This window comes from Heliangelus exortis, chromosome 2, assembly GCF_036169615.1.
Source record: "Heliangelus exortis chromosome 2, bHelExo1.hap1, whole genome shotgun sequence".
NCBI lineage: Eukaryota > Metazoa > Chordata > Aves > Apodiformes > Trochilidae > Heliangelus > Heliangelus exortis.
In genome coordinates, this window is record NC_092423.1 from 69,908,130 (window position 1) to 69,924,110 (window position 15,981).

Genomic DNA, 15,981 nt, shown 5'->3' on the forward strand with positions numbered 1-15,981 from the left:
GGTTAAAACTCAGTAATTTCAATATGGTATAATAGCGTGGGAGTGGATTGAAAATCCAGATGGGTATGGAGTTGATTGACTGTTGCTTTTTTTCTGAGTTTCCAGGGTTTTTTTAGAAACCTTCAAACTCTTTTCCTTTTTCTTTTTCCCCCCACCCCTATTTTCCTCCCACCCCTTTTGCCTCACCCCTCCCATTTTGAACACTTCTTTCTTTCTGTGGCCCCTTTCTGCTTGAAGAAGGCCAGAACAAGTCTGCAGACTATTGCTTCTGTGCAGGGTCAGGGCTGGAGTCGATAACCAAATGATGTTAATCTTTGAAGCTCTGCAGACAGGGCTTTGACCTAAGGCTGATTTCTCACAGTGGATTTCAATACAAATAGCTCTGCTCTAAGAGTAAAGTGGTTGAATTATTTGTTTTAAATATTTGTAGGCATGTACAAGAGCATGCTCAGCTGATATAAACCTGGCATGCATGTGCTTATCCTGCCTTTATACATTTATTTTGCATCTAAGACCTGGCGTAACTATTTAAAATATCACATAAGCACATATCAGTGTGCACAGTTTTAATCAACCAATTAATTAAGTTGTTCTGGATTTACACATGAAGGAACTTTATGAAAGGAGAAAGTTTGTTCTCTCTGCCTGTACATCCATGCAGCAAACAACAGTTTATCAGCTGCGTTTAAGAATTATGCTTCCATGGCGGGGCTCCGTCTGGAGGAACAAAAGGTCTCCAATAACTTTTGTTAAACATTTATGGAATTCATATTTTGTTCAGACATCTGTATATCATATATTTGCTAGATCTTCTAGGTAGTCTTTTTTTTCTTCTTCGCTTTCTCCTGTCCAAGGAGGGAGATTATAATAGAAGGTTTCACATATTTGTAACCAAACTTCTCTTGTATTTTAACTAGTATTACATTATCATTATCTTTACAGTTTACTGTGAATATTTGAGTGGGGAAACTGATATTACTAAATTGTGTAGCCAGGGTATTAGTTGTTGTTCATTGCCAGCAAATTGTAGAAAAACACTCAACAATAGAAAAAGAAGATTGGAAGAAAGCTGTAAGTGGTCACTAAATCCAACTCCCTGCATGGTGGAGGTCCCATTACAGCAGGCTGCTCAGGCCTTGTCCAGTCAAGTTCTGAGCACCTTCAAGGGCAGAAATTCGACAACTTCTTGAGCATTTGTTCCAATATCTGGCTACAGTTACGGTTTTAAAAATAGTTTTTAAAAGTCTCTTTGTCTTACTGGAATTTTCCACATTTCAAATTCTGAGTTTCCCCTTGTCCCATCACCAAGGCACTCTAAGCAGTCTGTTTTAGTCTTCTCTTCACCCTCACAATAGATGGTTGTAGACAGCAATGAGGTATCTCCTTATCTGCCTTTTCTTGATACTTGAATTCTCTCAGATTCTTTCTATTATTCCCATCCACCCCTGAAACTTCTTGGTGGCACTCAGCTTAAATATACAAGGGAGATAATATTAGTAAGTAGAGTGAATAAAAGGGAAAGGAAAGAGGTTGCAACAGAAATAGGCATTTAGGAGGCTACAAGAACACAAAAGGATAGTGTAGGGCAAAGAGTTCAGCAGCCACCGGATCCAGAAGTAGTTTTTGCCTCTCCTGTTTGATCTCCTCCTTACCAGATCACCACCTCTATCAACCAAAAATAACTCCCTGTGGTGAACTTCTATTTGCTTTTTTTGGTTTTTTTTCTTTTCTTGGTGCATCATTTGAAAAATGTTTATGGGATAGAGTTTGCTATTAGCTCTGGGAAATTATGCCATGTCTTGGGTTGCACTTGCCTTTCTTTTGTCATCTTGTTCTAAATTAGCCAGAGTTTGGGCAGACTGTACTAGCTGCTGCTAGTTATAAGGTCGCTGGGCCTGGGGCAGTGGGGTAGTTTTGGTACATCATGGGGACTCATTTGGTGGGAGAGGAGAAGCTCAGGCCTTGCCTTCCTCACAGTGGTTTCTTTTGCTTAAACGTACCATGACAGTAAAATACCCATCTTCTCATATTGATCTGTGGTTTCAGATTTAATACTGAGAGTTTTCAATTTGTCTGTTTTGATATGTTATTTCCTTCTATGTAATTAGAAACAAGAAATCAGAATTATATTGAATTCTGTAAATTACTAGTGTGCTCTGGAAGGCTTCTTCAGTCCTATATGCGTGGGTGGATGGACCTCTGTGGGGAACAAACTTCCATAAAAATAATTCTATTGCTGTTGAATGTGATTAGATTTTGATCTTGTATCTTTGCTTAAAGTAATCTCTGAAGTTTCATCATGAGTTTGTTTGGACAGGATCTGAAGTGGAGAGCATGCAAATGTTAGTCCCTGCAGCTTCTGTATATTCAGGGTGAAGAAAGGATGGAATTGTGTACTGCCATGGTTTTCTAACACAGAGTAATATGGTACTCTGGTACTCTGGCTGCCAGCCTGGTTTTCCTCTTTCATTCACACAGGGTGTGAGCTTTAGTTTTCAGCAACCACTATCACAGGTGTGTGGTGGCTGAAATGATTCACTGTCTCCATCACCGCTTTCCCTGGGCTGTTGCATGAAATCCCAAGACGTTTTCCTTGGTATTAGTGTGCTGAAGGATTCTCTGGATGGTCTTTGAACTAAAAACCCTACCCAACTTTGTTTCCTTGGGCAGTGCTGTTACTAAGGAGGTCATGTTGGAATAGCTGTCTGCCTGCATTTTGCATTGCTGTAATATGGCTGGCCTAATGCAGAATAGCCATGTCAAGACTCATTCAATCTGAAGGGAAAATCCTCTGGCATCTGCCTCAGGGATGCTTAAGTAGGACATGTGCAAGGCAGATGTATGTTCTGTAGTTCATGTGTTTGCAAAATGTGTCTTGTCTCGTGTTTTGATTTGGTTTCTGCAAACAGGTTGTATCTTGGTATCTTTGTCCTGATTCCAAGCATTGAGACATTTGCTTCCAGCTTGAAATTGATCAATCAATGGAAATGTAAAGCTCTAAGTGGTGCTCAGGAATGGTTGTGATAACACAGGAGGCAAAGAAGGGATGATAATCTGGTATTTCAGCCTAAAGAAACTCAGACAAAATAACAAAGCAAAAGACCCCTCAACTTCAAGAGTGTTGCCTTGCTTAGATGAACTGAAACTTTGGACCGATTATATCGATGGCAGTTATTCTCCTATAAATAAATTGGGAAGTAATTCATTTTTCTTTCATTGCTTTAATAACTGCTTGTATTTTGACGTGAGAACAGCTGTGTTTTAGTGTTAGTAGGTTGCCTGTCATGCTCTTCCATTGTAGTCAGTTTAATATCTTAATGGCTTATTCCATACAGAGCTTCTTTAATTCTTCCAGAAGTAATCAAACATTGTTCTCTGCACTGAATGAAGACAAAGTAGTTCTGTTCCTGCATTTGCTAGGGATAGACACAAATGGACATGCTCATCGACCAAACTCAAGGTAACTGGGAGATTAAACATATCTTTCTTATTAGTCTTAAATGCATACAGTAACTGTTCTAGCAGTGCTATTCATGAAGCCTGAAACAAGATTTGCAGTCTTGGGGGTTTCTACCACAGGTAATGTATGTCACCATGATTACTTACATTCTGAATTTTCTGGGTTTTTTTTTGGTTTTAAGGTGTTCTCTGTAGAAGTGACAGATTTCTGCTATTAACAAGATCTCTGGTTATACTCACTCCTCTACTCAAGTCTGATTTTTAGCAGGTTGTCTTAGTTGTACTCAACATATGATCTAAAGCATATGAAGGAAATTGCAGTTTTAAATACTGGAAACACTTCTCAGATTCCCCATGGTTGAAATAGTATAGTTAAACTTATAGGAATAATGGCTGCAAGTTCCAGCATTATGTTTTAGTTTTTCTTAGGCCACTTAATCTTAACGGTACTTGGCACCAGTGTGCTATTTAAGAACTTTCTTTTAATTTCCTCATTACTTGATCCTTGAATACTTTCAAAATGCTTGCTGTGATTTCCTACATCCAAGTTAATACTTGCTGAATGTCTCATAATCTTTTTTTGAAGATAGATTATTTTTTTTTAAAAATAACTTCGGCAAAACTAATAAATTGAAAATTAGTTGGCTGAAGGTTAATAATGCTCACATTTTCTAAAAAATGTACAAATTTTTAAATTCTGGGACTTCTGCTGATATGTGAATCATGTCAAAACAGGCCTTGTATTGTGAGATCTTTATTTGCTATTTAGTTGCTTGCTTCAAGTAATTTTTAAAGTTTACAATTTGAGTTTTCCAGTTTTCTTCATTTTGTCATTCTCCTTAATTTGCCTGATATCTGTGGATAATCATATTACAGTCTTTAGTCAAGGACAGGTCAGATTTGAAATGCAAATAATGATCCATTTGAAACTGTAATTTCAGGAACCTTCAAAATGCATTGTGACAGTTTACTATCTCATGTAAGACTCGGGAGACATTTTACATCTAGGATGCCTTTTGTTAGCATGAAGTTCTGTAGAGAATAAAACTGGCCATAAGCAAAGGTCTCTGTGTTATGACCATGGATAACTTGTTTTATACCAAGTACGAGAAACTCCTTGATTCTAGTAACATTTTTTCTTATTTTTCTAGAGAATACAAAGAGAATATTAAAAAAGTCGATGAAGGTATAAAAGAAATTGCTTCCATGATTGAAAATTTTTATGGAAATGATGGGAAAACTGCATTTATTTTAACTTCTGACCATGGAATGACAGATTGGGGTGAGTTTTTTTTGATGCTGAGTCAGCTGAATTTACGGTTGAGTATCTGGAGTGCAATTACAGCTCTGTCCTGTTAGAACTTTTATAGTCCCTGCTTTGATTTGATATCCTATGTGTTGCTCATGTATTAAACCCATGCAAATTAGGAAATGATTAATTGGCTGCAGGAGCTCTTATCAACCGTGTGACAGGTGAGTTGCCTATCTGGACAAAAGAAAAAAATATTAATAGGGTATAGCTTAATTGCCTTAGTGGCTGCTACTGAGGAGAAAAAGACCTGAATACCACTTCTGTCAGAGCTCCCTTGCGGAAAACTAGCCCACACAGGGGGAGGTTGTGTTATTTGGCTTCCCACTGCAAAGCTGGTCTTGTTGCAATCCAAGACAGAAATAGTTATCACTTTGCTCTGAAGTACGGGAGAAAGGTGGTAAACCCGCCTTGGGGTCTTGTGAAAAACTCTGGGGGGTGGTGTGGTGTTTTTGCTTATTTTGGCCTTTAAGGCACAGCAGGAAGGGTGGGACTGCTGTGTGATCTTTCTAGAGGAGGCTGGCACGGAAGTGTTGGTGGAGCAGCTGAGAGTACAGAACGGAGCGTGAAGCAGGTGGCCAGCCAGGCTGGTATGCACAGAGGGCACTTGTGAAGGGCATGACAGAGGGCTGACTTCAGGCAGTTTTGGAGTACCTAGATTCGACTGTGATACTCTTGAACAAAGGATACTTTAGCCATGGTCTCGGCAAAATTCAGCATCTTTTTTGTGTGAAATCCTAGACTTTTCAAATAGAAGGGGTGTGGACTTTTCCTGTCATCAGAGATGATGAAAGTATTCATAATCTGCCTAATTATCATCTGCTTATTTGCAAAATAGTCTGTTTTGAATGTGATTTACGGCTGAGCTGACTGCCACTTGCAGTAAGATTTTAATTTTGGCATGGCTTTTCATCTATTTCAAGTATTTCGTAACTTTCTTATAAAGGAGGTGTGCATATGTATTTTTCATATGTATGATGTTGAGGACCTCAGGAGGTCCAAACTCCTACTCAAAGCAGGATCAGTTTTGGAATCAGATGTGGTAACTTGGTTTTTATCCAACAAGGACTTAAAAAACCTCGAAGGATGGAGCATATGCAACCACTTTGGGCAGCCTGCTCTGCTGCTTGCCTGTCCTCGTGGAGGGCAAAGGATTTTATCTGAGCCTCCTTTGTTTGACCTTACTCCTCTTATCCTCCCAACATGCACTGCAGTGAGACTGTGACTCCATTCTCTCTTAAAACCTCTTGAAGAAGGGTAACAGGCTTTGTTATGTCCTCCCTGAAGCCATTTCTGCTCCAGGCTGAACAAGTCCCAGTCCCTCAGCCTCTCCTAACAGGACAAGTGCTCATCTGACCAATTTGGGGGCCCCATATTGAGCTCATTCGAGGTGATTCAGATTTTTCCTGTACTGGAAGGGCTCAAAACTGGATACAATCTTTAGAGGCTGTCTCAAAACTACCAAGTAGAGGAGGATAATCCTTTTCTTTGACTGTGCTGCTGGCCTTCCTCTCTGGCAGTATGTGCTGCTGAGGTTTTCTCATTATATAGTGGATCCTTTGAAAGGGGAATAAAAGGTAAGAGGAGTAACTCTTCAGGCTTTGAGAACCACTAGTCTCATAATTTTCTGTCATCCATTTCTATCTTGAAGAAACACTTGATTGTTAACCAAAAGTGTTAATAACTTTAAAGATGGCTTTAGGGCTTCAAAGAACAAACCCAGAGTTCATGGTCAGGCCCATAGCAGCTTTTTACTTGAGCTTGTAGTATCAGCAACTGCTTCAGTCGTTCTGTGGCTATTTGCAGAATGGGATATGCAACACTTTTAAAGCAAATTAAAAATTATAAGGGCAAGGCTACTTTTAAAGGAGCAGGGCATGTTCTGAACTTGACATAATCAAAGAAACTTTGGTTGTTGGCAAAGACAAATAAAATCATGTACTTTTCCAGTCTGACTCCATGATTTTGCTTTATGCTTATCTCACATAGAACTACTGAACACCAATGTAGATGGTCCCACACCCACCCTCACCTTGGCCAGTTGTTTCTGCTGCCATCCTAGCATACATAATACTGTGTGGTACACTGGATCAAAGAACAAAAATCTAAACAGCTCCCTTTCCTCTGAAAAGGTGTGTGTGGAGGGTGCTGAGAGGTGGAACAGGGAACTAACCCATCTGAAAATCAGATTTTTTATTACCCCCTCATATAATTCTGATCCATCTGAAACTTGCTTCTTGTAATGCGGAGAGGGTGGATACATCTGCCTCTCTCATCTTTATCTGCTTATAAGTATTCGTGGAGGCAGAGTCTCAGTAAAATGGTGGTGGCTTGGCTAAAATGAGAGCTCACCAAAAATTGTACTCTCCTTCTGCAATAGCAAGAAATAGCTGGTGAGGAAGCTGTCTCTTCATCTTCTCTTTTCCCAAGCTCTGCAAAGAAGAACAGTTGCTGCTTTTGGGTCCAGAGAGTGCCTTTCAAGGGATTTCTGAACATGAGAAATCTTACTCCCAGACCTGTGTGTTCTTAAGCTTAGGGCTCTTTAAAGACAGCAAAAATGGTTCTTCAGCTGTCATAGATGTTGTCCTCAATGCTCAGTACTCATCCTCAATACTATTCCCAGTTTCATACTCAATTCTGTTTGTTGTTTGTTTTTTTTTTTTAGTACAAGAAAACCTGTCCTTAAATGTGTTAATTTCTGTCCTTTGTAATTATTAAAATACGTGTATATATACAGAGAGAAGAGCATGTGTCTATGCAAATACAAGGAAAGTGTATAATCTTGTGGATGGTTCAGCGACTGCCACAGAGTTGGTACAATAATGTCATTCTCTTTGAGACTGGGTTATCTCACTGCTGTGGTACCTCACCCACTGAGTTCTGTGGCCAGCATTTCTTTCAAGCTTGTGTGGCTTCTGATTCAGTGCAGCTGCTGTTGAAGCATCATTGTTTTAAAGCTTCCTCCTTTTGGAGGCTGATACATGAATCTGGAGGGAATTCATTTCCCTGCGGAAGGGCGTCATGTTTTAATCAATTTTTAAGAAATGTGCTACCAGGCTTTAAAACCTTGAAAATGAGCTTGTATCACTGAGAAAGGCATGACAGTTGCAATGCATATTGTCTCCTGGTTTTGAAATAGAAATCTAATCCTTATTTGGGGACCAGAGGTCAGTTCTGTATTACTTTTTTTGGGCACATCCCTAATTTTATTCAAATCAACCGTCTCTGCTTTCCATGGGTTGCCAAGGATAGGCACATGCACAGGTAACTCCTCTACATTTTGAAATTTTCAAATGCTTTAGCTTAGTTTGTCTTTTTTTAATATGGCAAGTAATAACTTTATAGGCTTGAGTGGTACTGATTTCCCAATTTATGACTTGAATTTAGCCTTTATTGTTATTAGCATAAAAATAAGCTATGAAGGTAGAATAGGTTGTCTGTAAAGGAATTTTAGCATGTGTACTGTAACAAGAAATTACTACATATGTATAAACATATGTTTGGTTTACTTGGGGTTTTTTAAAGCACTTGTCTTAAAGTTTGCACTCTTTTTGCTTTGGTGTATATTAGGATCCCATGGAGCTGGCCATCCCTTGGAAACCTTAACACCACTGATTGTTTGGGGTGCTGGGGTGAATTATCCACAGAGAGTCACATCCCAGTCGTTTGAAGACAATTTTTTGAAAGGTAGGTAAAATACGAAACTTAGTGCAGATTTTGGTGGAAAGGGAGGCGTTTAACCATTGCATCAGTTGATCTTCACTGACTTCTGTTCCTCTGCAGTAAATCTGACTTACTTTGTGTGGTATGGAAAGCAAAGGTGACAGGGCATGCCTATGGAGAATATTGCAAAATTGGGTGGATAACATCAGAGTCTGTTTTCTTTTCTAACCATGGAAATGAAGACTTCCTTTTGGGCACAGGAGGGTATTCACACTCCCAAAACTTAATTCCAGAGTAGACTTAATTCTTAGGAAGGCTCCCAGAGGTTAAAAGCTCTTTGTACAGAAACATGATAAGCTGACAACTCCCAAGACTCTTTTCTAGCTACACAGTGTAACCCTGGGGATTTTCCAGGGGCTGTATTGTCTCACTTGCATCCTTGTTGCTATTGTAGAAATGTAAACAGTCTTTCTCAGAGCAAAACGATGACTTTCTACTGTTGTTTTTGCCTCTGTAATTTGTTTAAAAAGAATAAACTCTTTAAAAAAGAATGCATTTTTTAATATTTCAAATCTATAATGTCATGAATACTGGTTTACTGAAATATCAATGGATTTCTAGAACTGTGAGTGACTTAACTGTGTGAGCTCTTCATTTTTCATGTGTCTCCTTCTTGTTGACTGCTCTGTTTCTTAAGATGCCTTGAATCTCTCAGGTTGTTACTCACAATCAATGAGGTAATGACTTTCTATTTTATTTGATTGTTTGTCAGGCTACATTAGAGATGAGAAAACAAGCAAAAATTACTTTAGCCCTAGAGTAATTAATTCCTGTTTTAACCCCACCCTGCTCTTGAGAAGATATTTGGTAACAGATAAAACAGATAACACATGGCTTCTCAGAGGCCATGCTAACAATTCATTCTTTGTTATTTACTGCTGCTATATAACTGTGGCATCTACAATAAAATTGAAAATGAGTCGTAGAATAAAAAATAGACAACAGAGTAAAACCAGCTGATTTTGGTGTCTCTGATGGCTGATTTGCTAGACTTTTAAGGACACTTGATGTCTCTAAGGGTTGATCTGTAATAGTTGATTTTCACAGCTGTCAATTTCTTTGATTCTTAGCAGCTTTAGTACAAACCTCATCATTTGACTTCAATGATGAAAACTGGGGGAGCATTTAAAAAAAGATAAGTATCGAGCTGGCTTCCCAGTACACAATAGGAAAAAAATTTTGGTTATCGTCTCTTAGGAAATGTCTGTTTTCTTAAAATAGAGAATGTGTCTGCACCCTGCTATGCCTGCTTCATAGTTTTCTTTGGGTGATTTTATAAAAAACAACCCAACAAACAGACAAAAAAATAAACACCCCAAAGCAAATATCAGAAACTCCTCCCTTTGTTCTGGACTTGCTCTCTGGCTTTCCAGCTGTTAAGCATGTTTTTGGTCCATTTAGACACTATCTTTAGAGACTCTTAATTGCCAGGGATAATCTCAGTTAGAGGTTTGAGTCTCTAAGTATCTTGGGAGTTTGAATCTCTATTTGAGTAATAGTATCTTCTTAAAAAGTGACTGTTCTCATTGTCGTAGTACAATATAGTGCCTAGTGGGCTGTGTAGCTTAAAAGTAAAAGAAAATGTGATGTTGAAATAGGACTTGGCACTTTTGCAGGTCAAGTTCAGCTACTCCATTTCCAATCACAGGTATTTTCACAATGCTAACACATGAAAGAAAAGATGCTTAGCAGAGGTCTCTTGAAAAGTCCTTCAAATTTGCCTTTCCTGATCCATAAAAATGTAGCTGAGACTGCAGGAGAGGAGAACATTTTCAAGACTGCCTGATATATGTAGGGGTCTGGTATATTTGCAATTGCATGCACCAGTGTTCAAGTTCTTGTGTCTATTGACAATCCTTTTCTGCTTTCTCTGAAGTAAGAATTTACAGAAACAGCAAAATATTTCTAATCCTGACAAACTTCTTATGCTCCGTTCAGTGCAAGCAGGCTGTATGCAGCTCAATGGATTGTCTCTCTTCTCATCATTGCCATTAAGGGTCAACACCCCCAAAGGTGATGCCAATAGGCATGACTTAATCTGTCCAATTTGTTATGAAAAAAATTAATGTGCTGCTTGGATGTCTGGAAGGGCACAGTGTCTGCTCTGGGATGACAGCCTTCTCCTCCTCAGTCCCTCCACCTGTGTTCTGCCTTCCCTCAGGCCTGTCCATGCAATCACCTTGGAAAGTTGATGGCAGCCCTGTGTCCTGTGGGCAATGTGTAGTATTACCCTTTTTTGGAAAGAAAGAGAATGCAGATCTCCTCTCTGGCTCGTCAGGCTCCACTGGGTGGCCTCGGGGTGCAAAAGCAGAGGAGCTTGTAACTGAAGGCACAGTCTTCTGCAGCAGAATGATGTGGGGTGGGGTTGTTTTCATCTATACACGTCCCTGTTTTGGAGGCAATCAGTCTGCTTTACTGCAGCTTGGGGAACTCAGTGTACCCTTGTACCCTTCTTCACTGTTTTTGCTTTTTTGAGGTTTTATGTGAGATTTTTTTTGTTCCTGTAGCCTCATCCCCAGCCTCTTCTTGAAGCAGTGTTTCCCTAGTGCTTCCCCTGGACTGTTATGTATCTGACTGCAGTGGGCTGCAGTAAAAGCAAAGCAGGATAAAGAAAAACCTATCAAATGTGTGGAAAACTGTGCTAAGCGCTTCAAAGGAAACCTAGATGGTGACATGGAACTGTAAAACCACGTGGGCAGCACACCCAAAACATCTCAGTCCAGGCATAGAGCCTGGACTGGTGGGTCAGCAGGTGTGTCTGCATCCTCAGTACCTCTGGGGCTCAGGGTCTTATGGCTCCTTTTCCAAGGCCAATGTCTTCAGCTCTGCCTTTTGGCAATATCTGAGTAGGAAAAGCAGAGATGTGAAAGCTTCTGGCAAACCTAGATGTTTCTCTAGCAGAGCTACAGTTTCTTCCTACCTTAAGCACATTGTGTGCTTGTAGACAGTTTTCCAGCATTTTTCATTGGAAAATGTTATTTAAAGGAAAACAAACAATGCATTTTTGTGATATAAATATGGGTGAGAGTCTGTATCTCTGGAAATATGAACCCATTTCCTTTCCAGGGAAGCAAAAGGAAGTAAACTCATTCATTTTGGTGGAACACAATTCATGATTAATGCTGATAATACTTCCCCTGTGTTGCCATGGAAACTTGCTGTATGTCTCACTGCTGTTAAGGTACTGCTCTTTAGGGTGCTCTTGGAACCAAGTAATGGTGGACCTGTATTCAAACACACATCCCCTCCCCAGCTAGTGATGGTGTGAAGTTTGGTCCATGCAGTGCTGCAAACATACATGTTTTCTGTCTCAGACCATTTTCAGCTGAGACAGTTTTAGGTCTGGCACAGACAGGGCATATCAAAAGATGGAGGAGGGGTAGTATGGCCTAAGACTTGAATGCCTTTTTGGAGAAATTGAGTTAAGTGAATCCAGACCTGAATTTACTGGTATTTTTCAGGAAGCCTGTTTCTGGTGAACTTCAACTCCACATAAAGCCAAAGGTTGATATTGGGCAACGTGACTACACTCTTGATCTGAAGACTAAGAGGACTCCTGCTTCTCTTTTTGCTGATTCTGTGGTGTCATTTCAGCAAGCAGTGTGAGCAGGGTGGTGACCAGCCCATTTAGCTTTCTGGGTGTACTGAGGAAGGTGGCTGTGTCCGTGTTTCTAACATCATTACTTTCCTCGTTAGGTGCCCCCAGGGCCTTTATTGCTCTGCTTGAGATCTGCTCTAGGGAGGTCATTGACAGTATTGTAAGCAGTGTGTAAGCGTGTTTGCTTCAGCCCCTATCATGTTTTCTTCTGTATCTGTTTTTTTTTTTTTTTTAGTTTGAACTAAAAAACAAAACAAACAAATCTTGTGTGTCTTCTTTTTTATTTTTTTTTTTTTTATTTCTGCTCATGCTATTGCTTAAAGTGGTGGGGCAGCAAAATCAAACATTAGGAAAGAAGACATGACCTTCAGAGGTCCCTTCCAATCCAAACTGTTCCATCGTTACATTAAAAAAAAAAAGCCTACTAAACTGTTTTTAAATAACTCTCCATCCCCAAAGAAAACAGGCAATTTCCTCTTTATTTCCTTAGAGGCTAATGGAGAGCAGGAAAACAGTTTTGACCATCTTTTTGTACTACACACCACAGCTTTAGGGCCCTCTGTATTTGGCTTCCTCTCTGCTTTCATTGTAGTTCTTCTGATTGCTAAATTGCTGAACTTTTCCCTTGAGCTTGCTCTTGGCCAGTATTGCTTATGGCAGACATGAAGTATATTTGTACCACTCTGTACCAGTATATCTGGGACCCTGGGTTAACCATTTAAAAAACTATTGGAGAGATTTAACAGCCCATCTTCTAAAGCTGAGTTTGAATCTTTTGGTTGGTATAGGAGGTAATACATCACTTTCTGTATTCTGCTGAAAAAAATAAAAACCTTGGACTTTCTTCAAATGATCTGGGTCACAATTGCAGGCAGCAATTTATCCTGATGGATGAAAGAAAATGTGAACTGAAATGAGTGCATTTTGTTGTTTCTGCCTGTTGAGTTCCATTTGTAACCCATCTTGACCTAGCATCCTAAAGCCAAATTATAATTTTCTTTAGCAACAACACTTTACAGAAAATGGCAACAAGACGTTAAATGTCAACTGAATTATTCCTTTCAAATTTGTGTTGATTAGCTGTTCATGTGCTCTGTTATTTCTTTCAGAATGGAAACTGGAGAACCTGAAGAGGCTGGATGTTAATCAGGTATTAAACATACCTAATTTAGTAGCTCAGAAATTTTAACCTTAAATCATGAGTTTTGTGTAATTTAAACTAATTAAGGGAATTCAAGTGAACGATCACACTGGTGTAGCACTAACACCTGGAAGGTGTTACTTAAAAGTTAGAGTTGCAGGAGCTGCACCCACACCAAACAGAACATGAAGAAGTTTAAATTTCTTGTTAAACACATTGGGCAGCTACATACATCTTCTCCAGAAGATTCATTATCACACCATTTTTAGTTAAGTGATCATATGCCACTATAGAAGGAAAGAAGTGCAGTATGCCAGATACTCTTCAAACTCAATGCCACTTACCCAAAAGTAACTTGAATATCATCTAACACATTTTCAGAGTGGGATTTGGTTTTGCAAACCTTTAGAAGTCACTTATCACAGAATCATCATGGCTGGAAAAGACCTCTAAGATCAGAGTCCAACTACTCAACCCAGGAAAAAAACATCATACCCACATGTCCTGAAGTGCCACATGTACACAGTTTTTTATTACCTCTCTGGGCAACCTGTTCCAGCACCTAGCTATTCTTTTAGTAAATAAATTCTTCCTAGTATCTAGTCTAATCCTCCCCTGGTGCAGCTTTAGGCCATTTCCTCTAGTCCTGTTGTTATATACTTGAGAGAAGAGGCCAACACCCATCTCACTACAACTTTCTTTCAGGTACTTGTAGAGAGTGGTAATGTCTCCCCCTCAGCCTTCTTTTCTCCAGACTAAACAATCCCAGTTCCCTCAGCCACTCATCACAGGCTTTGTTTTCTAGATCCTTCACCAGCTTGGTTGCCCTTCTCTGGACACACTCCAGCAACTCTGTCTTGTAGTGAGGGGCCCAAAAATGAGCACACTACACTATGTGTGGCCTCACCAGTGCCGAGTACAGGGACACAATTACTTTCCTTCTCCTGCTGCCCACATTATTCTGATACAGACCAGGACACTGCTTTGCTTCTATTTTCTACTTTGAAAATGTTCTAGAGCTGAGTGATGCTGAGAAAGTAGAACCAAGCCTCAGTAGTCTGAGAGATTATTAAGCAAGGTATTTTTCATTGCACTGCTGGATGCACAGAGGATCACTCCTCCTAATGTATGCACTGATGTTAGTTACATAATTTTTATATGGGTGTGATGTAGATATTCAAATGTTTCCCAAGAAAAGATTAACATATTCATAACTTTTCTGAGAACTCATCAGCATAGGTTGCCACCCTTTTCCACATTTGCGTTACAGTCTCCAGGTGGTCTCGGTGGTCCTTCCTTCATCATCTTAGTCTTTGTCAACGTGTACTTTGGATGACCTGCAACATTTTCTTCTTTTTCTGGCAGTCCAAACCCCTCTAATTAGTTTTGCTCAGTTTTGGCAGTTGTGTAGACTTTGGCAACCTTGCGACTTCCCATTATCTACTCTCAGAGACATGTTTTTCACAGTAACTGCATTCCATTATCACATACCCTTGCCATGCACATATCTGTGTTAATATCTACCTATGTTAGCTACCTAGTAAATTTCCATTAGACTCCTATAAACTTCTGCTTATACATTTCTACTGCTTTTGTTTCTGTAAAATCATTGCACATATATATTTCTTTAAACCACTACTTTCATTTCTGTGAAACTATTGCATATATTTCTTTAGACTAATACTGTTGCATATGTATTTCTTTAAAATACTTTTATTTCTGTAAAACTATTGCTTCATGAGCTTGCACCTCCTTTGTATGTCCTATGGAGGCTCCCAGGAAAACAAAGCAAGCATGGAGACAATGTCTCCAAAGTTTGTAAGATTCTGCTGTGTGCTTTTTGTCTGGTTAGTTTTTCAGAGGTATCTATTTCAATGTCTCCATTTTGCCACCTTTTTCCAGAAGTTGCTGTCATTGTTGAAACAAAACTAGTTCTTGCTATACTGTTAAACTGTGGGGCTTTTTTCAAAAAAAAAAAAGGGTCACAGGGTTTGTGACTGTGGCCCAACTGTTTATCAGTTTAAACAATTTGTACTGCAAAACAAACAAACAAAACAAAACAAAGCAAACAAACAAAAAAAAAAAAAAAAAAGGAAAAAGAAGGTGGACAACTTAACCCTTGATATTCAATCAATCAAGTTTTTTTTTACATCATGATGGTAACATAAATACATGGGTTCAGCTGAAGCTTGTTTGCTTCTTCCTATCATCCTGTAAGCTCCAGTACATGAATAATAGACTCCAAAACAGGTCAAACAAGGGAAATAAATTTGTGATAGAAAGCTGAAGTCAGGAATGTTCTGGATCAACTTTTGTAGGGTCTGCTTTCAGTAGGCCCTAGGTACAACATTAGAGGTAAATTTTTCTCTCAAGGTTGGCAGGACTTACAGGAATGCTATTTTGAGACAATAGAATAATCTCGAATGTCACTTTGTTCTAGGTAGCCAAGTTCCCAAAGACAGAGCTTTTGTCCTGTAGAACATATGGGACTAGGGGTAAAAATACCAAACTAGAGTTCTAATTACTGTTACCTGACATGTATACTGTCCCATACAAATAGTGGTTGGAGTCTGCTTCTGCACAGTAGATCTAAGGCAGGAGCAGTGCCTGTGGTTTCAGTGTTTCTTCAGATTTATGCTGGAGAAACAAAGAATTTTGGTGGAGAGTTTTGTATTAAAGAAAAATATAAACCTGGTGAGTGGCAGTGTGTATCACAAGTAGAAGGTGATGGTAACTTACTTTATGAGATGC

The 15,981-nt window shown here is 39.3% G+C and overlaps 1 protein-coding gene across 4 annotated transcripts in view; it reads left to right on the forward strand.

The window, feature by feature from the left end:
- Positions 1 to 15,981, forward strand: part of PIGN (phosphatidylinositol glycan anchor biosynthesis class N) — a 102,458-nt gene that overhangs the window by 28,742 nt on the left and 57,735 nt on the right. For all 4 annotated transcript variants that reach the window (XM_071736621.1, XM_071736617.1, XM_071736619.1 and 1 more), the window contains exons 6-9: positions 3,336 to 3,460; positions 4,611 to 4,741; positions 8,339 to 8,455; positions 13,199 to 13,239. In XM_071736621.1, the coding sequence (XP_071592722.1) occupies positions 3,336 to 3,460; positions 4,611 to 4,741; positions 8,339 to 8,455; positions 13,199 to 13,239 (414 nt within the window). The remainder of the gene's footprint in view (positions 1 to 3,335; positions 3,461 to 4,610; positions 4,742 to 8,338; positions 8,456 to 13,198; positions 13,240 to 15,981) is intronic.